Source organism: Lutra lutra, chromosome 14 (assembly GCF_902655055.1).
Source record: "Lutra lutra chromosome 14, mLutLut1.2, whole genome shotgun sequence".
Taxonomy (NCBI): Eukaryota; Metazoa; Chordata; class Mammalia; order Carnivora; family Mustelidae; genus Lutra; species Lutra lutra.
In genome coordinates this window covers 79596826-79623718 of record NC_062291.1, presented here as the reverse complement: position 1 = coordinate 79623718, position 26893 = coordinate 79596826, and the positions used below count along the sequence as shown (strand labels likewise).

Below are 26893 nucleotides of genomic sequence, written 5' to 3'. Positions count from 1 at the left end.
CCTAGAGTATGGAGAAGCAGGTACAAACTGATGTTCGTTCCAAAGCAAGAGTCCAGCCCCAAGGGACTAAAGTGGCAAATCAAGAACCCTGAAGGCAAATAAAGCAGTGAGATAAGAACTACAAAACCACAGAGAATGAAGAGCTTTTCTCTCACAGCTAGGGCGTGGGGTCTCCGAGGCTGGCTTCTGTGGTCTGGGGGTTGGGTGGGGCCCCACACCAGGTGCCAGGTAAGTGTTGCTCTGAAGGACTGGATCCCTTGGTGATGGGACCCAGCTGGCCCAGGCCTCACCCGCAGTGATCTCAGGCCCCTCCGACCCCACTTACAATTTCAATTGTGTCTGAAGCAGTGCCCAAGGTCATGGCCTCCAGCTCCTTCTGGGAGGATTTCTCTGGCACCTGCAAGTGTGGCTCTTGGTTGGGTGCCAGTCCTCGTGGGACAGGATGCTGGATCTTTGCCCCTGCGTTTACAAGGGCTTCGGTTTCCTCAAAACTTGACCTGAGGAAGCAAAGAGCATCTGTGTCTCATTGGAAATCCCATTGAAACTGACCAGGATTGAGTCCGGACTCAACCACCCTCCCAAGGCATCCCACGCTTCCACAGCTGCGTTCCCAGAGGGAAACTGGGGAGGGTGCTGGGTAGCCAGGGAGCCTGTCAATTGGACAACCTGAGGGAGAGGGTGACCCAGCCTCATCTCAGGGCCTGCAAACAAGGGCCGGTCAGGAGCACAGATACTCCCAGCTAAAGGCACAAGCCAGAGTTAGGCAGACTGTCCGTCCCTTGGCGGCGCACCCTGGGGGAAGTGACTGTGTACTGCATCTCAGTTTCCTTTTCTGTAGCACAGGAGACCTCGCTGGGTGAAGATCAAGGGAGACACTGCCCACATATGAAGCACCTGACTCGGTCCCCGTCACCATGACTATTGCTGTGACAACATCACCACCATCTTTCTCAATACCCTCAGTGGATTCAGAAGTCTGTCTGGGAAGTCAAAGCAAGTGACTTCACTTCTGCTAGAGAATGGTGCAGGTAAAGGGACGGGAGGGTCCCAGCCCCAGAGCGGTACCCCACCCGCACCCACCCAGCACCACCGGCTCAGAACAGGGCCCTAACCAGTGCTGATTCACAGCCACGTTAACAGCGAACGTCTCCCTGGCACTCCGCTTTCCTTATAGCATCTCTGTTTCATCTTCTCGGTGGCTTCGGAGGACAGGCACCCCCAGCCGAACGGCACAGTTGGGGGGGGGTGCCTAGAACATGGAGAGCCTCATTTAATCCTCATAAAATTTCTACAGGATCGGTTTTATGACTACCCCCCTTTTACCCACGAGGAGATGGCAGCACAGGGGGTCAGGGAACCTGCATCAGGTCACACAGCTAGTAAGGGGTGGGAGTAGGACTGCGGGTCTGAATGCTGTGGCATGCTGCCTCCCCATGGCTCAAGTCACAAGACCATAGTGTAGGTGCGCTGGGGGGTGGTGATGGGAGGGGCTCACTCATTCAGCTGTTTCAAGGACAAAGGGCAGCCGATAACACCCTCACCCGCGTGTGGGTCCGTGGGGACACTCAGAGACCTGGAAGTGGCTGCGTGAATTCATCCACGCAAATGAAACCAGGCCAGGATAAGCAGTACCATGGGGCTCAGAGGCTTGGGGACGGATGGCCTGACCCGAAACACTCTCCTCCTGGAAGTCGTACCCTGAACACGGCGTCGGGGACTCTGACGTCCGGACGGGGGGAGACTTGACCGGGCTCTCCTGAGACGTGTCAAACATAAGGTACAGGGCCTGCTTCTTCGGGGCATCATCGTCCTGCTGCAGGGATCAAAGGCACAGGTCAGCTGGGCTGCAGGTGGCCTGAACACGCCAGAGAGATAAAAACCGGAGTTCTCTTCTACAGAACAAATAACTCATCGGGGAAAAGCCTTCGTTCTTCTCAAGCCACCCAGAAGGGAGCAGAAGGCAGTGCAGCCAGGGGAGAGGAGAGGGAAAGGGGAGGGAAGAGGAAGGTGGAGGGAAGAGGAAGTCGAGGGGAGAGGGATCGCAATGGTGTTGGGGTGCTGCACACTGTCCACCGGCATTTCCTGGCTACCCCTTCTGGATGGCCAACCATGGGGCCACTGGGGATAAATACAGGGGTAGGCAAGACCCCAGCCTGGGACGGGCAGACGGAGGGGTGAGGGGACGAGTACGGTGGCCCAGTGTGGAGAGCAGCTCCACCATGTTCTGCCGACCAAGGGTCAGGAGCCGCAAGCCCAGAATCTACAAATGATGCAAAGAAAGACAAAGATACGAGTCATATGTCCAGGCCACTAATGTCACAGCAAGCCCTTCTGGTGCCTCCGGGCCTCTGACGGCATCACTGGACAACAGCACGACGCAGGAGGTCCTGCTAGGAGCCAAGCACCCTAGAGGCAGCAGACAGTAAACCCGGGGTCTGCCACCCATCACAGCCACTTAAATGAGAAAGGAATGGCAAGTGCAGGGCGGGGATGGGGGGACGTCTTGCCAGAAAAGCCACTCTTCAGTTACATAAAGCAATTAATTTGAAGAAAACAGATAATCGTATACCTTAAAAACCACCAACCCACTGACACACCTTTTTAAGAAAATCTCCGAGTAGTTCTTCCTTAACCTGGGGAAATAATGATGCAGGAAGCCTAACTGCATTCTCATTTGCTCCCTGAAAATGCCACGTGGAGCAAAACAAATATAAACCTCCAACCCCCCGTGGTCCCAGTTCACCCTTACTGTGCACCCAGGACACTGCGGGCACAGAGGACCCCTCCCCCCGGATTTGGGACTCGAGCTCAGGAGGAAGCCAGTGCCTGCGTTTTCATAAGACAGGGAAGAAAAGCCAGTCCGCTGCTGGCCTGAGGCAGGACTTACAGGTAAGGAGGAGCCAATCTTCTCCATATATTCGATTTCATAGGAGTTTCTGTAATCCAACTCTGCAAAAGAAACAAAAGGAGAGTTAGTGACTGGGGGGCGGGGAGGCCCTGGGCCAGGCAGGGTGGGATCTGGAACCAGACTCTCAACTCTGAGCTTATCCACTAACTCTCGAGGTTTCTGATTTGGCTGGAAGGGGAGGCTCCGCTCAGCCCTTTTCAGACCACTCGTCAGCCTCTTGCGGAGAAGGGACTCCTGCCATTTGGGCGCCTGAGACAGTCCAAGGGAGTTAGGTGTGAGCAGCAGAGGTCTGAGCTGGGGCAGATCTGGGCGCCATGCACCGAGTTTTCAAACAGTCCATTCTGAGTGTTGCTTTTCTCTGTGTCTCACGTACGACATGGAGAATGTTCCCACATCGCTACAGCATTTAGAACGGGCCCCTCCACGGTCCCTCTCTGAGAATGCAGCCCCCGCCATGCTCCGAGGCAAGGGAAGAGCATACATTGTTCCTACAATGTTGCTTGTTAAGAGAAGCTTCGCAAGTCCCCTGGAACATTTCCCAGAACCCTGCCAGCGCCCACAGGGCTGGTCCAAACCAGATTTCCAGATGCAAAGTCCAGTTAGGTGGAGAAATGACCTATTTCAAACAGACTGGAGACCAGAGGCTGGAAGGGAAACTTGAAAAACTCTCACTGGAGACTAGAAGCCCTCGGTCCCTTGGGTCGCCAAGCGGGGCATCGGGGAGGGGGGCAGGATTCCACGAGGACACCCAGGTCTGCCTCTCAGTGGAACTCTCTGTCCAGGGAATGGATTCCGAGCCCGCATGACGTGCCCCAAACCGTGCTGGGCACAGTGGCTGTAGAGGTGAACCAACCCAGAAAGAGCTCGATGGTCTCAGAAGCCACATTCGCCGCTAACAGATGGCGTCTCCTACTTGAGAAGAAAACCAAGAGGTCCCACGCGACCCACTCAGAAAGCAGGTCTGCAGGAGCGTCCGTGGCAACCCTGATGCTTGTTTCTACCAGAACATGGAAGAGCAGTTCCGCGTTACAGCACCTGTTTCTCCCCATGGTTGAAGGTATTGCTTCAACAGTGATTCCTGAATCTGAGCTCTAAGAGGACACATTTCCTGGAAGACCGTCCCCAAACCCGCGAGCATGTGGCCATAGGAACTCAGGCAGTGAGAACAGGTGCACGGCTCTTGAGTCACTGAAAACTCCCTGGGGAAGCAAACGCCTCCTGCCCGCGGGCTCGGCCTGCCCAGGGGAACAAAGATGGTTTTTGCGGGCCAGAAAGATCCCATGCGTCCCACGGGCCTCTGTCCTCATTTGGGCATCGCTTGGGAAGAACAGAGAGTGTCTGGGCTGCAGTTCAGCGTCCGGGACTGGAGTCGGTATCCGTTCTTAGGGCGCACAAGGATTTATGAAGACTCACGGTCTTCCTTGTCTTGTAAAGGCGAGGTAAACGAGGGACGGTGAGAGACCAGGTGATTTCTAGAGCCCCCTCCAGATCGCTCACTTTCCAGATGGAGGACCTCAGGGCTATCATTTTATTGTCCTATTAAAGACTGTTTTAAGTTGAGAAGATAACAGTGCATCTGCGGCCTCCTTCGCCAAGGTATCATTATCAGCGCCAAGGCATTATTCAACCCTAAATTGTTTAGCAGAACCCTTCAGCACACCCGCAGTGGCACAGAGTACCCAGGATGCACCAAACAGGCCTGGAGACGCCACAGGGATTTTTCCAGGGACTGAGGCCCTGGGTGAGTGCCCAGCTCTGGTGACCAGCTCGACTCGGTCATGCGTCCCGCTTGGAACCTTAGCTTGTCCCCTGGCAGCTGATCAGGGGGAGTTTCAGGTCACCAAGCTCACTTATCTGCCTTCTTTGCCATCTGCCGATGGGGTCTCCCTTCCCATTGCCCATTGCCCCCCATCCCGCCCTTCAGAGGCAGCAGGTAGCAGTAAAATAGTGGGGGATTGTCTGACCACCCCCCACTCCATCCCAAGAAATGTCTGCCTCATCCACGGGAGCTTCTGTTCCTGGTGATGCCTGGAGGCGTTCCTTCAGCACAGGGCCTGAAACTTCCAGTAAGAGCCATGTGGGGTTCTCAGTTATTATTTACAAACTGGTGCCTGGGTGGCTCAGTCATTTAAGCGTCTGCCTTTGGCTCAGGTCATGATGCCAGGGTCCTGGGATCAAGCCCCATGTCGGGCTCCCTGCTCAGTGGGGAGTCTGCTTCTCCCCCTGCTCCTCCTCCCCTACCTGCTCATGCTCTCTAATAAATGAATAAAATCTTTAAAAAAAAAAAAAAAAGGCCTGGAAAAGGTGTGAAGAAAAACAAATTCTCTTCTTGTCATTGATACCATCTCCTGTGCTTTGAAGGAATATCTTCCAGAATGTTGTTTTCAAAATCTCACTCATCTGCTCTCAGTCTTTCAGGGCTAAAGCCTCTACGGGTGGACTTGGAGGGGGAGCCATGTCCGGCTTCAGCTGTGGCCACACACAGCTGAAAGGCCAGGAAGGATGACGCCACTTACACCAAGTGGCCCAACACCTTCACGTCCAAGAGAGGCATGTGCCGCCTCCTGACGCAGAGGCCCAAAGGTATTTTTAATGGGTCCTGTCATCTCTGAGGTTGCTTCTAGTAATCATTTCATGCTCGTCAACGCACCGTGAGGGAGCCTGGTGGCTGTTCTCCTCCGACTCTGGCTGCCAGAGCTTGGCTGGGGACTGGGCAGAAGCTGGAGGATGCGGCTAAGCCCAGATTGTCATTCCCAGAGTCGGGGCAGCCAACCCCCTGGCTTCCCCTGCCTACTGACTTCCCTACAAATGGAGCTCAAAGGGCCTCCATGTTGCAAAAAAGTTAATGATGTCAGGTAAAAGTCCTACCGCAGGTTACACAAACATAAGGGATTGTGACCCCATATGTTATACAGCTCATGGCTAGTATTTCTGGAACTTTTAACATAAGTGATGAGAGAAGGGACCCTTTGTTAGGGGACAAGGATGTTGCTCCCAACATCCTCACCATGACTCCTCTGAATGTCTGTAGTGTGACAGCGATGGCACCCGCCACAGAAGAAGAGTTAGGCTCTCGAGGGGGGCACCTTCCCCTCTGTTGGAGCGGGAAGGTGGGGGCAGATGTCCCTGCGTGTTAGGGAGACAGGGTTGCTGGGTAATCCTCAAAAGCCCACCAGACTTGTGATTCTAAGACACTGCTCTCCTTGGGTCTCTTGGACCAGAGCTGGGAGAGGCTTCGGAGGCTCCTAATCTTGGAATCCCTATGGACCACAAGAACTAGGATTTTCCCCACCATGTTTCCAAGATTGTGCAAGAGGCCATTTCCTAAACAAGCGTCCGAAGAAAAACATTTGAAATCGCCAATCTGAGTTTTTAATCAGTAGGAGATGATCAGTGTCGCCATGAGCTGATGAAATTACCACCCAGACACATCCTTTTAATGAGCTGGGCATCTTTCTGAACTAGTTCCATCCAGGTTTCTCCAACTACTCCGACAGCGTGAAGCTCTTGTAGACCCAGGTCGGGAAGCACCGCTGGGTTCCACACTCTCTTTCTAGAGACGACGACGAGAGGAAGGCAGCACGGTGCTCACATGCAGAAGCGTGGCAGGGAAGGGCAGGACGCTGAGGAGTCTGGCAGCTCAGATCTACAGGGACTCGCCCCACATCGCTCAGCAAGTCGGCCCGGCTCAAAGTCTGGGCTTCCTTGCTGCTAGGTGGGGAGGAGCAGAAATCCACTCTCTAGAACTGAGAATGAAATGAAATCACGTATCCAGGAGCCTCAGCGGGGCTCAGAGAGCACTGCACTGGTGTCAAGCCCTCCCTCTATGTCACATTGAGAACTGGCCTTCTAGCAAACACCTGTTCAGGGGTTGTTATTTCTAACCCCAAATCTCGTTTTCCTGTGATTTGTGACTTCCGTGGAACAAAGCCTCAATCAAGGCTACAGCTCTGGCCAGATTCTTTCTGGTGATGACATCAGCACCCCTGGGGCATGTCTGTACTTGACCTCAGTAAGTTAACAGGAAGGACCATCTGATAGCGGGGCTGGGCATCCAGTTTCTACATCTGACCGCTGGAGGGAAGCAGGCTGTGGTCAAAAGGTGAATGCAGGGTCAACACCTCCTGAAACTCTAACTGTCCCTTGTACGTACAGATGACAGTTTCCAATTGCCCGCCAGTTGTAATGACAGTTGGGACTTCCCGAATCTTCCCGATCATTTTCTAAGAAGGCAGGTTTAATAGAGCTTTGTGTCAAATGTACACGTTTACCTATCATTTGAATTTTTGCAGAAAATAAGCAATGATCAAATATGTCACCGAGTTAGTGAGTTGTCTGTTTTGGTTCCATGCTAAAGACAGACAAACATGTTAGCATGGATTGGGACACCGATTAACTTAACAGGTACTATCAAGATCTTCATATTTTCTATTAAAAATGCAAGTATTGGGGTGTCTGGGTGGTTCAGTTAGGCATTTGCCTTTGGTTCAGGTCATGATCCCAGGGTCCTGAGATGGTGTCCCACATTGGGCTCCCTGCTCAGTGGGGAGCCTGCCACTCCCCCTGCTTGTGCTCTCTCTCCGATAAATAAAATCTTTTAAAAAAAAAAAAGCATGTCATCATCATTACAGCATCAAGTAACCCCAGAGAAGCCCAAGCCAAGCATGGGAGACAGGACACGGGGCACTGCGGAGACAGCCAAGCCGGGGAGGAGGTGCACACATGGGGCCAAGTGGTTCCATCCAGCGGGGCTCGTGGCCCAGGTGTGTGTGCAGAAGAAAGGCCTGTGGAGGGGCAGAGGCCAGGACCCAGGGCCCCTGGGGTCAGGCTGCAGTGAGATGGTCACTATCAAGCCTCCCAAACCCCACCCTGAGGGCAGCCCGGAGAGCCAACCAAAAGGCTCTGTTCTACAGAACACACAACGCCAAAACACCCAACTACACACCCCGCCCAAAATGAAATGGACCTCACTCGTGTCGTTCAGAGACTCTATGGGCACAGAGCAAGCTGGCGAGTGGCCAGGACACGGGGGCATGCCAAGGAAGCAATAGAAGGTACCCACTCTCGTTACACCACCGCCCTCGGGGAGGGAGCAGGTGGGGGTGGGGGGAGGGGCAGGTAGGTGGGGGTTCCTTAGCAGCAGCCAAGAAGGGCGGGTAAGATTTTCAGGTCCGGTGGCCGTCATACTGATTTCTACTCATTTTTTGGAATGGTTGTATATCAAGAGCTTGGAAAGGGAGACCGAGAACCATCCCAGCAGTCCCGAGTGCTGGAGGGAAGCCCCTAGAGGGGCTGAAGCAGGAAAGACCACCATCACCATCAGACCACGAGATGGTTTCAGGCCCTGGCAGTGTTCCTGACAAAGAAGAGAAAGTGTGGGAGCCAATACAGAGATTCAGAAAAATCACTGTTAGTGGAGTAAGCAATTTACAAAAAAAAAAAAAAAAAAAAAAAAAGAAAGAAAAGAAAAGAAAAAAATCTTGATTTACCCAATCATGCTGTGCTGACTTAACACATGAATTTTTCAAGCCAAAGGATCAGGCAGAAAGCTGAAGGCAAAAATACACGGAGAAGGAAGAAAGATATTGATGAGCAAAGCAACACGCCTGGGGTCCCGTTCAGGAAAACGGGCCTCTGGTTGGCAAGCCTGGAGTGAACCGTCTGGTTTGGGGGCTTGAGTGGAAGGTGTGGCTCCCACTGTGGAACATGCTATGGGACTGATGCACGGTGGTGGTCCCGGGAGACCCCAGACCTGGGCAGGGCTTGACCCACATGGAGCATTTGGCTTGATGGTGCTGCCTACAGCTGGGATCGTGTTCCAAAATCACGCAGGCGCATAAGCCAGAGAGTGAGCAAAGCTCGAGTGAGCTCAGGACGGGAACTGGGGGGCCCTGAGCTGACTGGCTCTTGGCTGGCATCTTGGAGTTGGGGTACAGCTGGGTTCAAGCTTTAGGCTGTCTTGAAATGCAGCCTTAGCTTGGAGTGCCTGGATGGCAAGGAGACCTGGCTTGGAGGTTTTTTTCCCTGGCCCTGTGCTCCCCAGGGAAGGTGGTCTCCAAGGCAGGGTGGGGGTCCGGCCACCACCAAGGGGCTTACCCTCTGTGGGCGAGCTGAATTTGGTGTCATTGACGAAAGTAGACAGGTCCGAGGGCTGTGGGTAGTCCTGCTTGTCAGCCTCCAGATCCACCGTCACACACGTCCACTTCTGGTTGGTGACCGCCAGCTTCTCCTCATCAGTGGCGTGGACCACCGCGGAGATGACCGGCGTTTCTGGTGTTGCCGCTGGTGTGGGGTCCTGGGAGCAAAAGGGAAGCAGTCTCTTCTCTCACACGGTCTCTGGTCCCCAACGGCGCCCTCCCACCCGGGTCTGCGGTCCCTCCAGCCAGGACAGGTCCCCATCAACATCCTAAGCACGTCCTTGGACTTTGCTCAAAATGGCCCCAAGGATGCAAATTCTTTCCTCTGTGAATTCCCTTTCCTGATGGGTTGTTACTGGGGTGGAGTGGGGTGACGGGGGTGACCGTGGGTTTAAAAAAAAAAAGAAAATCAGGAGTTTGTGTCTGGGTTATCACAGAACTTACTGCTGATTCACTTTGAAAAAAAAATAAGGAAATTTACTTATTGGCACTTCTATTTACTGCAACTACTGTGTTATGTCCACACAGTGCTTTGGGGCCTGTGAACTGATTGCATCAACATCGCCTGGCAATCTTCATGCCTGTCCCCAGAGGATCTGCACGGGGCGGGGCAGATGAGCAGGGGGGGAGCCCAGAATTGTTAGAGCCGAGCTGGGACTGGGACCCCAGACTCCTCCCCCGGGGGTGGGTGCCTTTCTCGGCAGCCCCACCTGCTCCGGTCTGCTGGCTGGGACGTCCCTGGCTCAGATGGGGGCCCGACACACATGCCCGAGGCCAACCTTCTCGGTCTGTCATGGTGCAGATCTATCTCATGAAGGAACTAGTTAGAGGGGAAAGGGCCCAAACCCCACTTCTTCAGGGTGTGATTTCCTCTATCTCCCTGCTTGGATTTTGGTTACACAATCCAGTGCTCCTGACACTTTCTCACTAGATCTTCATTTACCTCCAAGGACTTTCTCAATTTGGTATTCACAGGAGTTCTCAGCAGATGAACCGACCAGAATGGGTCAGCGTGATTCCTCCAGAACCCACCTAACACTCCCGCCAAACACCTGTCTTTCTACTCTTGAGACACGCTCTCATCTGCCCCAAAGGGCAGGGATCAAAATGATGTCTTGCAAACGGCAAGGGAGCCCCCAGGTAGGAGACAAAGAGGATGCTGGAAACGTGCCCATGAGGAGCAGAAAAGAAAGCTCTGTTGACCAACAGTGAATCAAAACGCATGGGCTTTCGCTGCCTGGGTGAGGGGTAAAATCATGCATATCAAAGGGATATCATACCTGAGAAGGTGGATCAGAGAGAGGAGACCGTTTTGGCGACCTTTTCACCCTAAATGTGTCACTGGAAATAAAACGGAGAATGTGAACACAGCAAACAGGGGTACAGAACAGTCCAGAGCTACACAGAGAGGATCGAAGCCATGCCCTCCGGCCTCTGCCGCTGCACACTGGCTAAGAGATGTCCATGCTGACGATCCATCCCAACCCAACACCAGAGATCATTGCTGCCCCCCAGGGAAAGAGTTCTCGAGCTGGAAATCTTTTAAAGAGATGCCATTTTGGAGAGCTGGCCCAGAACACGCAGCTAAAATTAGCCAGATGGTCTTATTTTAAAAAGCAGATTTTGGTGAGGTTAATGTATCCAGATTCATCCAAGAAGGTCTGAACCAAGTGAGGTGCGGGGCAGGGACCTTGACTGCTGACACGGATGAGCGGGACCCCACTGACGGACTGGCAGGCCAACACAGCGCATCACAAACCACAGACAGAGCCAGAAACAGGAAGAACGTTCTGGGTCTTCAGGGAAAGTCCCATCCTGCTCACTGGAACTCAGAGAGTAAAGGATTCCAGCATCTTGGCACTTCTGGGTGAGAGTCTAACCAGAGGCGGGGCCAGGGTGAAAGGATTCTTTTTTAAATTGTAGCGCAGTTCACACAACATACAATTTACCATCTCCGAGAGCCGTCAACTACTTTCACATCGTGCCAACCATCTCCAGCGCTCTTCCGGCATGAGAGGACTTCTCTACAGTCTATTCCTAACCACAGTTAAGGATTCTTCCCTCCCTTCCTTTTTCCTTCATGTAAATAATTAGGGGCAGGGGCAGGTCACTCGAGGCAACAGGAACATCAGATCAGAGTTGCAAAGGGGTCAACGATGGAGAGCATTTTTAGCATAGATGGTTCCACAGAATCACTGAGCGGGCAGGGGGTCATTTCCCAGGCAGAACGGAGGCCTCCCCACCTGCAGCCTGGCCCCCGGTCTCAGGCCCCTGTGGGGTATGGTCTTGCCTCCAGCAAAGCAACAGGTTTTTGGGGTGCGGGTTGTCCCCCGATCTTAGACCCCACTCCTTCTCCCTGCTCTAACATTAACTGGATGGACAGGGCAATTCAGCACTCAAGTTCCCTCCCTGTGTCCCCTTCAACAGCACGCTCCAGCAATGGCATCCAGTCATGAAAAACTACAGAAATGGTGACTTATAGCATTGACAGCATCTGCCTTGCTAGCCGTGCAGCCCTAGCCCGGAGCATATATTTACCCATGCATATAAACATGTAACCGCGTATTGGAGAGTTGCTAAATGGCTCTAAAAAACTCAAGAAATCCCTTGGTCAGAAGCAAGCCTGACAGACTCGACCCTATTCTGGGGGCCGCTGGAGGCCTGGAACCAGGCCAGCTTCCCTTGTAAGACGGGGGGCGGGGGGGTACCTGTCCTGGGGCCCCTGGGAGCTGCCCACAGTGTCCCTCCCATGGTGGCAAAGCAACGGGCACAGAGGGGTTGGCTCGGGCTCCACTGACACCCAGCAGGGTGGCCCGCAGTCGGCAAGCCAATGGAAACCCGGCCTGGTCCTGGGAGGCCAAGGATGCAGGCCCAGAGCAGGCTGGCGAGGGCTCTCACAGCCGTGCACTCCACTCCGAGCCCACCTGGCATTTTAGGGGATCTCAATTCGAACCAGCCCCACGACCTCCACTTCATATGGTAGCTTGAACAAGTGACCTCGGGCCGCTGCTGTGGTCGGCCAGGTGGTTATGTCATCGTGAAGCCACAGAGCTTTGAAAGCAATCGCTCCCTAGTCCGGTTGGAAATGAGAGAATGGAATGAAAGCTTAAAAAAAAAAAATGTATGGGTTTCAGATGAAGACATCCAATATGCAAGGGAGAAAAAAAGTTCCATTCCTGACAAGCAGACAGATGTGGATAATCACATTTTCACAGCCAAGCAGTTTCACTTATGCTAATCGCTCTGGAATAGGAACGTAAGTCTGCTCCTGGGGAGCCCCATGCCCCCCACCGTCCCCAGGCCCGACATGGAAACCATGTAAGCGGCAGCCATGGAGAGGAAATGGAGAGAGTTTGAAAACAAAAACAGAAAGCAGAAAAGCACAGGTAGGGTGAGAGGCAGATTCCATTCAATTTACTTACAACAGAGAACACACAGACATCACATCTTCAACCATCCTAAGACAAGAAGACAAGAAAAGAGAGACAGACAGAAGGAACTGACAAAAAAGATAAATCTGCAGGCAGCCCGTTGTCAGTGGGTTGGGATACAGGAGCTATCCCTGTGGCAACATGGCCACCGTCCCCGCTTTCTGGAGAGGGGCTGTGGGAGAGCACCTTCCTGTCCTGCTCCCGATCACCCCGTAGGTGCCAGTGCCCAGAGGGCTTTGTCTCACCCGTGTGGGATTCCAAGCCTTTGGCACTAGAGGTGAGACCCAGAGACGGGCTGGCTTCCCTGACCTGTCAGTTAGCTCTGATGGCAGAGCAGACGGCACCGAGGCTACCCGTGGGGAAGGAAGTGATGTGTGATGGCTACAGGTTGGCTCTCGGTCCAACAATGATCATAGTTTTGTAGTCTGGGCGCCTCAGACCTCGGTTCGAGGCATTGAAAAAAGCTTCCAGCACTGCTTTGACAGAGTGTCTAGGAAGGGCCTGGCTGGGACGCTGATCTCAGAAAAGTCTTGGGATCCACGGCTAATGCCTGCTTAGAGAACCTCCTCGCAGGAAGCCCTGAATGGGAGGTAAAAAGGTCACCTTGTCTCAGGCACAGTCACAGGCACAGTCAGAGAGGCTAGAGGCTGTGCTCTAGTCTGCCGAGTTGGGGCCAGAAGCCTGGTCTCTGGGCCTTGTTCAACTACTGACCATACTTCCCGGGAGGGCAGGAGAAAGGCTCTAAGCACTGGTCCCACCGTGCTGGGACCCACATCCTGAGCAGGGACCCGCAGCCGTCCAGGTGACAGTTGGGTCTGGGGATGGACGCCAGAGGCACTGACATGGAGTCCTGAAGGATATTCTACTTGGCAGGTGGCTGGACAGCAGGATTGATTAGGAATGGCCACCCAGGGACTGTTTTCTCATTGATCTCTTCTGGACCTCCCAGAGCCTTGGAGTCTTGTGTGCAAAAGATGGCCAGAAACAAGAATGAGGACAAACGAGGTACTTCACATGGGCTGGCTACAGGGCAGGGAGGGGTCCAGGCCAGATCTCTCGCTCCGGGACCATTCAAGGGCAGACACAAATCCTACAAATTCTAACAATATTTTCAAGGTAGCTCTCCTAGCTTGTAGGCCACCGCAAAAGCAATTCCCATGCTAACCAGGGAAAAGCTAAGTCATCAACGGAAGGTTGACCCGGTCTCTACTGGACAATCCCTTCTTTATGGGCCCACCCACACTCCCCTGGAGTCAAATGTCAGGTCTGCAGCTAAAAATAATGCTTTAAACCACTGTCAGAATAAGACAAAGGATCAAGGACTCTAGACCCAAAGGGGTATGCGACGGAGAAATGCCAGCACTGTGGGAAACAGGGAAACAGATACAGTGTTGCAAACCTGGCAGCCTTACGGCAGATGGAGGGAAGGGTCAGGGCAGCCACGTTCATCCCGACACACAACCCAGGATCACAGCCAACGCACAGACCCGCCTCTGGTCTTACCACCTCGCACCCCGGAACTTACGTCTTTAAGGGGGTCTTCTTCTTCTTGGCGGGCTTGTTCAGCCCATCCCCGTCCGCTCCATTGGCTTCGATGGCACTGGCTGGGATCTCAAAGGAGGCTGGGGATTTAGAAGGCGAGCTGGGGGTTTTAGAGGACGTCTTAAAAGGGTCAATGGATTCGTCACAGGCGTCTGGGTCAAAGTTGTGGGGCCGCTGGGGCAGTGTGGGAGATTCTTGTATTTTTGAGGTGGAAGAAAAAGGGTTAAAATTGGGGTCATCCCACTTGTCAATATCAAAGGTGTAGGTACCTTTGGCGATAGGGATGTCGCTGGGTTCATCGGGGGATCTGGTAGGCGAGGCAGGAGTGTTGTCGAGTTTCTCGGGTGTTTTTTTCATCTTTGGCCTCCTTAGGGGCATTTTGGCAACTGGCTTTTTGCCTGGCTTTTTGGTAGGAGGAGGGTTTTCCTGTTGGGTATCCCAACTACCCTTGTCCTCAGAATAGTCAAACTCCAGCCTCACCGAGAGCCCTTTGACTGGGGAGTCCTCCTGCCCCCCGCTATCTGATGGGGTCACCTCCACTGCTTCCGGAGCCGTGGTGAGGGGCAACGTTTTCCTTCCAACCGGAGGTGAGTTCTGCACTCTGCCACTTCCAGAAGATGGGGGGACGGCCCCTTCGGAACCCTCGGGGTCCAGAGGGCAGGCAGCCTTGGGCACAGCAGTGGGTTCCAGGGGCGTCTCCTCCAAGAGGGCTGGGACAGAACCCTCCGTCTTGGCCAATTCCGGTTTCGTCTCTAGGGCTCGATTCTCCTCACTGGGGACAGGATTCTCCTCCACTGGCTCCTGTTGTGTCTCTTTCACTGGGGGGGTTTCGGTGGGTTTCTTCGTGGTCTGCTTCTTTTTTAAGGAAGGTGGTCTTGGCTTTTTAGTTCGCTTAAGGGTGCTGGAAGCACTGCTTGAACCCGTGCTATATGCATCTGGGGCCAGGGCCACGGCCTCAGGGTTGCCTGAGCAAGAAGCACCATCAAAGTCACTGGCTTGCAGGCTGAGAGAGCGGGACAGCGTGGACTTGGAGACGGGCACAGAATCGGTGGATTTCCTCCGCGTGTTCACTTTGCATTCCTGACTCTTAGAGTCTGTGCAGCGGGGCTCCAAGGTCTGGAAGTCGTCCACCAGCTCGATGCTGTCAAAGTCTAAGTTGTAAGTCCCGCTGCTGGCTATAGGCTTGTCTTCATCAAAGACGGCAGAGAAGGAGTGTGATGGGGGGCGGAAGGGGCTCCCTTCCACTGAGCTGCTGCGTGGGCCATCGGGGACAGAGGCCGGCTCGGAACCGCAGCCTGAGGAAGAGGAGGCAGAGCAGTCACTGAAGGACACAGGACACCGGAGCGTTTCTGCCAGACTGCTGCCCTCTGAGCAGAGGCCCCAGCCCCCTCCCCCAGGCCCCCACTGGGCGGGCACAGTGCTGGGGTACAAAGCCTGCTCTCACCCATCACTACCCTCCAGGAGGGTAGCCTTACCCTCCGGTCCCTCATCTGTAAAATGGGAGTGATGAGGGCTGTGTAGGGAAGAGCTCAAATCAGTCAGTCATTCAGAAAAAACCTTTACCAAATTCCCAGTCAGGACCAGGCACCATTGTGGGAGTTGGGGACTCAACAATGAACAAAACAGACCAAATCCTCACCCTCCCAGAAATTACATTCTTCAGGGAGAGGACAGTTTAGAAACAAATAAGTAAGATGTATAGACTGCCAGATGGTGATAGGCACTACAGAGAAAAATAAAGACAGAGTAGGGGCATCACAACTTTAAAATAAAGTTGTTGGCAAAGCCCTCCAAGGAGGAAAAACATAAGCAAAGATTAGAAACAAGGTAAAGACATGAACCAGGAGGATATCTGCCCCCTCCCCACCCTGCCCTGGGGGGAAGCATCATAGGCACCAGGAACAGAAAGTGCAAAGGCCCTGGGGTAGAAGCACACCTGGCGTGTTAAAGAAATAACAGAGGCTAGTGTGACTAAAGCAAGGGAGAGGAAGACAGTCATTACTACCATCAAGCCTGTTTTTGACTACTTTGAGCTTGTTGTGAGGAACAACAGGGAGACTTTCTGTGGAGGCCCCCAGGCCACTGCAGCATGCCTTGCCTGCCACCTGTCCCTACACCAGGCATCCCTTGTAATCTCTCCCTCCAGCTCTGCCTGCCATGCTCCCCTTCCTGGCCTCTCCTCCAGTCTCGTCCCTCTCCTCTCTGCTGCTCTTCCTCCCAGCCTGCCCACCCCCACGGCCACTGCCGGCCACAGAAGCTGCTCTGTCACCTCATGACCCCACTGTTCCATGGAGTTCTGGCCATCCTGGCCTTGGCTCGGCCACGCTGGGCTCTGCCTGCACCAGCTGGTGCCTTTCATGCATTTCTGGGTTCACAGCTGTCCTGGGCAGTCAGCATGCCAGAAAACGATGGGCCAGGAAACTAACAATACGTCACTGGACAAAGGAGGACAAATGCTGCGAAGAGGTCTGCAGAAGAAGGGACTGGAGAGTTGGCACAGGTATGGCCTGGGACAGCGCTCCCAAAGCTGTGTCTCACTGATGCGAGTTATGCCCCCAACACCCACCCTGTGCCCGGCTGCAACAGAGACCAGATAAAACACAGGCGTTAACTTGGAATTTCAGATTCTTGAAAAAGGGTTTTCGTATAAATTTGTCTTGGTAATTCCTTTTTCATCCGGGATTCAGATGTAACTGGACACCCTATATTTCAGTCTGCTAAGTCTGGCGGCCCCAGCCCTCATCCCCACACACGGACATGGCTTGGGACGTGCTCAGCTAACCCTGAACGGGCCTCTCGCTGGACATCTCAGAGCAATCCGTGCTCGCGACTGCAAATGCACGGGCGGGGCGTGCTCGGGCGGGGCATGCTCGTGCGCTTTCCCCGACTTGCTCGCGAGCAGGCATTTCTCCTGGAGCACCTGACCGAGAACCCGGCCCAGGACACGACCACGCAAGAAAGTCCAAGCTTCCTGAGTTCAGGACTGCGTCTGACTCATCTCTGCTCTTCCTGGATTGGTCACACTTTCTGTTGTGGGCTCAGTAAACACCTCCAGAATCGAAGACACCTTCTGGAAGCAGGTGCATTCATGGTTCTAAACGTTCCGGTCTCTCCTACCCCTGGCGCCCCCCAGGCCCTACTTGTAGCCGATGCCCTGGAAGATGGGGGTCACTTCCTTAAAGCCTCACATCTCTTCCACCAAACGATTCCTCCCTCACCTCTGAAACACTCCTGCTTCCTCCCCATCTCAAGGGAAGTCCCCTCCCTGCTTCTTTCCAAAACCAACTCCCTCTCTGCTTCCTCCAGAGCCTGGTCCCCTCAAACACCCCATCCTCCTGCCCAGACACATGACACAGGGGACAGAGAAGGATCAAAGGACCCAGGGGAACAGGGGCTTTCAAGGGGGCCTTGCAGGAGGGAGAAGGAGCCTCAGTCCATCCCACTGTTTCTAAAGCGAGGCCCACAACCACCAGTCTCCTCTCTCTCAAGCCACCCCGGGCCTCCCAAGACCCCTCAGACTGTCAGTGGTTCCCCAGAATCAGGCAACAGGCCGCCATCTGCTCGTCTGACCCAGAAGGAAAGCTCCTACCTGCTTACCATCCTTTCCTCTTCAGCACTGATATTCCCGAATTAATTCATCACGGACCAGGAAACCTAGTCTTGCTGCAGGGTGTCTCGGCCTTGGCACTGGGGCCATATCAGGATGGCTACGTGTTTGGGGGGAGGGGGTGCTGTGCCGTTCACTGTAAGCTGTCAGGCAGCATCTTCAGCCTCTTACCCACAAAAAGCCACTGGCACCCCAACCCTAGTTGTGACCATGTTTTAGGGGCGCCTGCGTGGCTCAGTTGGTTAAGCATCTGCCTTCGGCTCAGGTCATGATCTCAGGGTTCCGGGATCACGCCCCACATTGGGCTCCCTGCCCAGCAGGGACTCTGCTTCTCCCTTGCCTTCTGCCCCTCTCCCTTCTTGTGTGCTTGCTCTCTTTCAAATAAATAAATAAAATCTTTAAAAAAAAATTTCCAAAAATTGCCAAATGTCCCCTTGAGGGGCACCGTGATCCCTGGCTGAGAACCAGTCTCCTTGTGTGGTCGTTAAGCAGGTCGTTCCACAAGGCCCATTACAGGGCCAAAAGAGCCTGAATTAATCTGAAGACGGGGGCCACGAACTACCACGTGGAACCCAACCAGGGCCTCTGCAAAGCCCACACTTCCCATGGAACAGTAAGGAAAGGTCTAGAATGGGCACAGTGTCTCCAGTCACCTCTAAGGCCCCCACATGGGCCTTCCCGGGCAGTCTCCCAGCGAGCCTAAGAAAACTGTCTTCACCCCAGGGGGAAGCAGTGGCCCTGGAGGGAGGCCACCATTGAAAGAGCCCCCCTCTGCGCCACGAAACCTGGTTCACGGGGTCACTGACCACCTGCTTGCCCTGACAACCACTGTGTCCGTCCTCTGCCTTGGGGTCCTTACATGCACCAGCGCACTCCACCTGCACACAGCAGCCTGCTTTCCCAACGGAAGGGAGTCAAGAGGCCCGGGTTCCTACCCCGGAGCACCCCCTATGCTGCGAGACGGAGGGCAAGGTCTGGAAGCCGCACGTCTGACTGGGGAAGCAGGAGATGCCATCTGACATGCAGGGATGTTGTAAGGACGGGGCGGGACGCTCGGCTGAGTCGGAGATGACACCCAAAGAACCCAGCGCAGGCCTGGCCTCAGGGGACACTTCCAAGGGAGCTACCGTCTAGTGATGCGACATTTCCTTCTGTCCCTCATCGTCCAGTTCTGCGCTCTAGGAACACGGCCACCGGATGGCAGCCACACGTTGCCATCCAGGACCAGAGAAGGTCAGAAAGGGAAGGAGGACCTCAGAGGGCTGGCAGGCTGCCCTCCTCATATTATGGGTAAGACAAAATCAGGCTCAGACAAGCTGCATCCTGACCCAACCCAGCCCAGACGAAGGGCAGACGCAGGTGAACACCCAGCATCCCCCCCACCATCCTCCTGTCCCATGGGGCAAAACCATGCTGGCTGGACCCAAGGTGAGGCTGGTTATTCCCGACAACGTGGGTTTCCAGGGGAGCAAATCATGTCTTTATTCATAGCCAAGGGTCTAGTCTGTTAGTTCATGTGGCTCTTTCAGCACCTTTAGCAATAGCCCGGATGCTTTGCAGAAGAGAACCAAACACCAGATATGCTCCGAGCCCTTTCCTCCCAGCGGTTCTTGGAAAGAACCTTTCTTCCCCTCTAACCACCTCTGGAAGTGGGCACACCTGCCTGCTCACGCCTCTGCTGTGCCCCATACTGTCTGCAGGATGGACGAGCAGACTTTTCTAACAAGGGCTGCGAATCAGATGGCTCTTTGCACAGCCCAAGCCCGGGGCAGGGCGGGGGGTACTTTGAGCAGTCACGGTCACGGTCACGGTCCCAACCGTAAGAGTCCTGATTGGAAGAGTGGAAGCCATGGATATTTAGCTTTAGTGGAGTTTTCCAAGAAGGAGAAGCACAAAGTCCCTGTTCAAAGACTCCCACTGATGCAATCGAGGTTCTGTGGGGCTGTGACTCGTGGCAATTACCAGCCCCAACCCCTTCCAGGTGGGGGTTTCCTAATCCCCTGCAATGCTCATTTCGTTCTGAAGTTGCCCTCTAAGAAAGAGGCGGGAGCTGCACATCTGTTTGTTTTTAAGAGTGGAGACTGCTCTTTGCTTTGCTGAAACGCAAGTCAGGCAGAAGGAACAGGGACAGACCACAGACAAGAACAGAAGCAGCAAACCATCCCCAGGCGCTGTCAGGATACGTGGCTGGAAATCCCAGAAGTCGCACATGGGTTCACAAAACGGGCCTTCCCTGTTCACTCCTTGGTGCAGGACGATGGAGGTGCGCTGTAGCGCACCATCATTTTCTCCTCAGTTCCTACACAAAGTAGCCCGCCTATCTGTGGCCATGAACTTGTACCCACAAAAAAAAGGATGCTTGATTTCCAATCACGCGTCTGATCTAGGCATGACGATCTATTTGTCATTCCCTTTCCATTAAACCTAAGGGTGATTTTTTTATAGTATTATAAGAAATGAATTTTTATATGCTTCATAATATGAAAGAAAAGATGGGAATGTTAAAACCCTCTCAGCAGTCCTTCTGGTTCCTCCTCTACCTTAAAACCAAATAAATTGCAACAATTCCTCTCTCAGGGCCCAACCCCTAGACTAGCCATGCAGAATCAGATACTACTAGCTGAGCTATCAGAGATGGGAGAATATAAAAACGGCATTTGTCAGACACCAGCAAAGACACCTGCTCTCCCCCCAAAATGGTCCTAATCCTTTCCCCCAGGATTGGGGAGCCTATCTGGTTAGGAGGGGCACCTGGGTGGCTCAGTTGTTAAGCATCACCCTTCAGCTCAGGTCATGATCCCAGGGTCCTGCTTCTCGGCAGGAAGCCTGCTTCTCCCTCTCCCACTCCCCCCACCTGTGTTCTCTCTCTCGCTGTGTCTCTCTGACAATAAATGAAGAGCATCTAAAAAAAAAAAAAAAAAAAAAAGAATCAGCCTCCAAGTGTCCACCCTTTCTAAAGTAACAGCCCATCTGAACCTAGGACAGGTAGAAAGAATTCTGCCCATTTCTTTGTAAAACCAACATCGAGGTCAAAATATTTGACTTTACAGTTCACCAGGCTTCTGGCCAGGGCAAGAGTATGAATGGAGGCCCAGCCATAAACTTTTTCCTCCTCCTCCCACCCCAGCTCTATCCCTTACCTGGGGTGGCCTTGAGCACAGGTGTGTGGACACCCCACCTTGGTTCCTCCTTGGCTGAGAGGTATAAACATGGGTACAATCAGCCCTGGGAAGATGGACCATGAGAAAGGGTGTCCAGAGTGTCCAGAGGGTGGCTTAGGAGGAGATGGGCCCTACAGCCTCACCACAGAGAGAGGACTGTGGCTGGAGGAAAGCCAGAGTGGGGTCCACTAGAACACACAACCCAATGCAGGAAGGTGGTCCAGGTCTAAGAATGGTACTGCCTAGCTCCCTGACCAGTCTGCTGGGCCAATTCTGGCCGTCCCCATCTCCTTCCAGGTCTCGTGTTAAACTTTCACACTGGAGGTGTAGCTGGAGAATACAGGCACAAAACCCTGGCCAGGTCGGGGGCTGGGGAACGAGATCTGTCCCATCCCCTCGCACCTCCAGCAATCACAACTGAAAGGTATGGAAAGATCCACGTTTTAAGTCTCACTAGGGGAGAAAGGAGGCAGGAAAGTGATATGAAATCAGGTAACTTGAGGTTAACGAGGAATAAATGAACCATTCATGCATGGGTTTGGCTATCTATGGCTTTCTCTTCTTTCCCATTTACTACGTATCTCCATTCCCAAGCCCAGGGGGGCTATGGTCTTTCATAAAAATGCAGATTCATGTGGGCTGTCAAGCACCAGTGTTCTTATGGGAGCCAAGGGCCACATCTTAGAATCCAAGATAGAATCCCAAATAAAAACCTCCCAGACCCACTTGTCCCATTAAGCCCCATTCTGGATGCCAAGTAAATGGTACCCAGAGCTAAAGAAGGCGTTTCCCTCAGGTCCCCCCTAAACACCTTCAAAGCAGACAGAATAATCGCGGGATCTGCTCACTCTTAGTTTCACTCACAAAACGAGCTCCGAGCAGAGAGGGAGCCCCCCTCCAGCTGCCCTAGCCCAGGGCTGCTCCCAGGCTTCCCCGAGGGGAGCACCTGACCTTGGTTACCTGGTTCTTCCAGGGGGAGCTGCACGCTGACCTCAGGTTCTGGAGTGACTTCAGGGGGCGGCGGGGGAGGGGCTGGTGGAGCTTTGACAGGAGTCGTTGACTCGGGGGTCTCAAATGCTTCTTCAGAGTCAGAACTCCTGATGGAGAGAGGAGGAGAGAAACGGGGTTAGGCAGGCGTCTGGGCCGAGTCGGCTCTGAGGGGCCAGGGGCCCCTGCTGCTGAGGCCATGTGGCCCTCGGATCCCTGCCTGGGACCCCTAGAACCGGGCTGGTTGCCCAATTAAGCTATTCGAGGACAGATGTGAGGAAGTCATTTCCCAGCATGATTCCCAAGATTGAATCTCATTATCACCAGCTTTGTTCCCAAATGACATATGCTTTGAACTTAGCCCTATGAGAAATACGTATTTCTGGCCTCAGTGACAAAAACAAACAGGGGAATCTTTTGATCAACTCTGGCACCCGGTCGGTCAAACAGACAGTCCCAGAAACACATTTCTTTGCCATGGTTCCAACACATCATAGGGTCCCCACTCCGTGAAACCAAATCGCGTACGGCCTTTCCACATCCCTCATTCTCTCCTGCCACCCTTCCTTCCCGGAGCTTCTCGTAACTTATTGTAGATTTAGTAACCTCCTAATTGTGTTAATTATCTTTCTCATCTCCTGAGCTTCCAGGCCATGAGGGCGGCAAGCCTTACCTATTACAGCTTCTCTGAGCCTAAGCCAGGAAGCAGTGAATACACATCTGTTGAATGAATGAGTGAGTGAATGAATGAATGAATGAATGAAAGAATGAATGAATGAAAGCAAGCTGGCAAGCCAGCTCTCTGGAGGATGTGCTGGACCAAGACACAAACACAGCCTGCTGATCTCCGTGATACGATAACAACCACTGCCACTCTACCCCAAGGTCTGATCTCAAGGAAAGTTCTTCATCCAGAGAACTGGACCAAAAATTCACCCACAGGACACCCACCCCACCCAGAAATAAGGGGGAGGCTCCTCAACCAACTAAAGCCGTGTCCTGGGCTCTGGAAAACCCAGAGCGGACAGCCCTTCTCCAGCACCCTGCTTCTACAGGGGGTTCAATTTTAAGCCAGAAAGAATGAGACTCCCCAAATCATGGAGCCAGGCCTGCATCCTCAGGCCGTGGGGCAGCTCCTCCCTTGCTCAAATGCCCAGCGGGGCGCGGTCCTGGACCAACCCCACTCAAGGTGGCCAGAGTGGCGTCCCTACTGGGCGGAGTCCCTACTCAAGCCATCGTACAGAGACTAAAATGCCACTCACTCATTTGCAACAAGCAAAAGGTCATTATCAAGAGAGCGGATACTCAGGGCCGCTGCTGGCACGCGTGACCCAGCTGGCAAATCTGGGTGAAGACGTGTAACCAGAGGTGCATGAGCCAGGAGAGCACGGAGCATGGAACACTCTCGCTGCTGAGCCCCCAACAAGGTCAAAGCACTCGTGACCTCCGCCCAGGGCAGCCTCTTCTATAGACTGTCTGCCAGCCAGGAAGCAAGCCAATCCCTCTGCCGTCAGCCAGCACAGGAAGAAACAGCCATTTGGGGAGTTCTCCTTCAGAAGAATGTACACACTGATGTTTTTACGACTTGTTAGTGACTCATTTTACCTGCGCCAAAGACCCCATCCCTAAGGATCCTGGCTCCTGCAACCCACCACAAAGCCCTCCCGAGGCCCAAAGAGATGAACAGAAACACCCAAGAAGCTTTTGTTGGGCTCCGGGGAGCTGAAACTTGCACACTATCAGATTTCATGAGGAAAGACTCAACCACCACACACAGGACAGCCGGCGCTGACTTTTTACAAACATACGTTAATATCAAAGGCCTTAGCTTTTGTCCAGGGAAAGTGAAGATACACGCTTGGACAACAATAGATCAAGGTACATGAGTTTTGCAAGGTCCGTTCACTGGCATGAAAAACACGAGGAAATTACACAACCGAAGAGCAAAGAGAACCAAGAGTTTGGATCACCCCGGTGGGCCCCGGCTGTCACCCTGCCCCCAGCACGGCTTGCGTCAGGGGCAACACTGACAAAGACGCACAGAGCCAACTTGCCTCTTTCCAGAGCTTCCTTGAAGGGCCATCAGACTGGCTTCTCCACTGCTGGTCACTGCTGTCCACATCCACTGGGCCCACTCCACCAGGGGCCACATCCGCCAGGAGGCAAAAGCCATCTCTGCCAAAGGATAGCCTCTGTCCCCTAAAGTCCCACCCTGATTCTCTGGCCGTATCTCTGGGATCTAAATCTGTCCAAGATGCCAGCAAGGAGTTCGCCGCACTGCCGGCCACGGACGCCGCGAGCTTCCCCGGCGTGCAGCCGGGACACGGAGTGAGAGGCTTTTCGTGCTCCTCCCGTGGCTTCTGTAACCCTGGGCCCTGGCGATGCACAGCCTGAGAGCACAAAGGACCCCTGCTCTTTCCCTCAGCACGAGCAAGCGACAGGGAGAGCCGGATGCTCTTGGGTCCGAGCTGCTGAATTCCAATGAGGTCTCCGAGGCTGCAGCTGCCCGGCCCGTGCACCTGCTCGGAAGGGACCGCCATTCACCACTGCCCTGTTGGGAGGGAGACGGCCCATCAAGCCCCTTTGTGGCTCCTTGCCTGTTGACCATGAACTGTTTCTGCATCAAAACAGCACGGGGGACCGTGAACCACGAGAATGGCACTCACTTCCGGTGATGCCTGCGTTGTGTTCACATTTCCGCTCCCTCTCCCAGGAGCAGAGAGCAAGTTAATTAGAGGAGGCGGATGGAAGCTTTTTTAATTAGCTCTTTCCCCCCTGTTCGGTTTCCCAGAGGGCTCAGAAACATTTCCGAGAGCAGGGATTTCTGCAGTCCACCCACAAAGAGCTTGTACATAAAAATAAAGCAGCACTTTGGAGGCCCAAAGAGGAAAAGCAGCTCCCCATAGCCTGTTTGATTTTTTTTTTTTTCCTACTAGAAAAAAACCAAAGTACAATAAATGATTCTGTTATGGCTTCACACACTTTCCAAAGGAAATTAATTTGCTGCAAAGATGCATCAGAAAGAACGTGCCACTCCAGTCTGCTAAAACATCTCTAAATTAGAGGAAAATGCATTCACCAGTATAGACGGGTGCTATGTTAGGAGATAAGCAAATATGCAAATGCATGCAAATAAAATGAGACATATGTCTTTCCCTCATGTCAAAAGCTAGCTCATAATGACCATGTATGAAATATGGTCCCAGCATGAACAGCTTTATAATGGTTATCATATGCTCAACTTTCTGTTACATGTCAGGCACTGGGCGAGGCCCATTTGCATCTCATCTTCAAAACCAGCCCGCCTGCTAGAGAGCAGGCCCACTTTACAGATGGCATCACTAAGGCTTAGGGAAGCAAATTACTTTGCCCTTGGCCATCTAGTTAGCAAGCAATGGCAGATGGGCTCAAATCTAGAACTGTATGCCCCTAAGATCTGTGCTCTTTTCACTGTCTTGGTGGTTTCCAAACATTCTCAACAGCAGAACTCTTCTTCCAAATGGATCCCCTGTGTGGAGCAAAGCAGTATTTCATTTATTTTATAAGCTCAATTGATAATATATTCTTATGACAAAGTCTATCACTGGGAATAATAAAGCTATCTTGACAAACTTGAAAACCTGACACCAGGGGTCGGGGATGCCAATCGCAGCATCAGACCTGCTAATGGCTCCCGGGCTGCACGTGACCAGGCAGTCCTGACACAGACTGATGACTGACTGCAAACAGCACCTGTTTTTAAGCGGCTTGTCCTATGAACACAGGATCTTCTTGAATAGGCAGACAGGGCTGAGTAGCTACCTAGCTGTACAAAACCAAGTTCATCCATCCCCACAAGGCAATATGCTGATGATATCCAACCCCACGCAGTGTGGTGTGCACGGACGGGAAGGAAAGACAGAAACGTGTAACCCCAAGGACAGAGAGACTGTGCTAGCCACCAAAACCAAACATGCCAAGCTCCCAGCTGTATGTTAGCAAAGTTTTAAGAGTATTTTTTCAAATATTTTTTCAGATTTCAGAGAATCTCTAGATAGTTCTGAGCTCCCACTGAGCACACAATGAAGAAATCAGTCCCTCCACAGATGACGCACTGTATTAAAATAGAGCACTATGTGGAAACTGTCCCCAAAGTGAGCCAGCTGGCAAAATGCAGAACTCCCTAGGGCCTGTTGCCCTATCTTTTTGCTTAACTTTCAATATTTTCAGGTTTTCCTTCTATGAACAATAACAACAAAACAAGATCAGCACCCACCAAAGAATACATTAATGTAAGTTAGCATAATAAATGATAAAGTTAGTATAATAAAATCACATATACACTAAAGTATGTGTGATGTATACATGTATAAATAAAATATGATTATCTCTTTTTTTCAAGATTTTATTTATTTATTTGACAGAGAGAAACACAGCGAGAGAGGGAACACAAGCAGGGGGAGTGGGAGAGGGACAGCAGGCTCCCTGCTGAGCAGGGAGCCCAATGTGGGGCTCGATCCCAACTGGGATCATACCTGAGCTGAAGGCAGACGCTTAACAACTGAGCCACCCGGGAGGCCCTCTTTTTCTTTTTAAGTTTATTTACAATCCCTACACCCAATGTGGGTTTCAACATGGGGTTCAAACTCACAACCTCCCCTTCAAGAGTCACACGCTCTACTGACTGAGTCAGCCACGTGCCCCCAAACCTGGGCATCTCTTACTAAAGAGACGCTGTAAACATAGTTTTTCAGCTTACCATTAAACAGTTACATTTTGCTCAAGTTTTACAGGAAGTAATTCAAGGGCTCGGGAAAAGAAATCTCAGACACTGTAGAATGAATCTTCCAACTCTGAAGATGGAAGAAAATGTCCTATTCCGACATGCTTACACGTCCTTTTAAACAGGAAAGGAAACTGAGGCCAGGAGAGCTGTGGTGACTTCCCAAGGAAACCAGCCCGTTTGGGCCGAGCTTTAGCTGGGCCTTCCACGGAACCAGCCTGCTTTCATTAAACGCTGCCTGCACATACGAAGGCAACCCCCACCTCCTAGCCGCAGTGCCCCACCCCCTGAAAATCTAAAGTTACCTGTACCTACGTGCTATCTGATTACCAAGAAAGAGTTCATTCTTCTTTTTTCT

At 52.8% G+C, this 26893-nt stretch overlaps 1 protein-coding gene across 16 annotated transcripts in view; it reads right to left on the bottom strand.

Annotated features, from left to right (window-relative positions):
• TACC2 (transforming acidic coiled-coil containing protein 2) overlaps positions 1-26893 on the bottom strand; it is a 205913-nt gene that overhangs the window by 23256 nt on the left and 155764 nt on the right. For 8 of the 16 annotated variants that reach the window (XM_047703134.1, XM_047703144.1, XM_047703145.1 and 5 more), the window contains 8 exons: positions 21747-21883; positions 20480-20527; positions 14002-15313; positions 10326-10386; positions 9005-9203; positions 2888-2949; positions 1698-1813; positions 326-497 (listed from right to left, as the gene is read on the bottom strand). In XM_047703134.1, the coding sequence (XP_047559090.1) occupies positions 326-497; positions 1698-1813; positions 2888-2949; positions 9005-9203; positions 10326-10386; positions 14002-15313; positions 20480-20527; positions 21747-21883 (2107 nt within the window). Of the gene's footprint in view, positions 1-325; positions 498-1697; positions 1814-2887; positions 2950-9004; positions 9204-10325; positions 12151-12467; positions 12504-14001; positions 15314-20479; positions 20528-21737; positions 21884-26893 lie in introns of those variants that run through there. The other 8 variants (XM_047703141.1, XM_047703146.1, XM_047703151.1 and 5 more) reach the window with 4 other exon arrangements.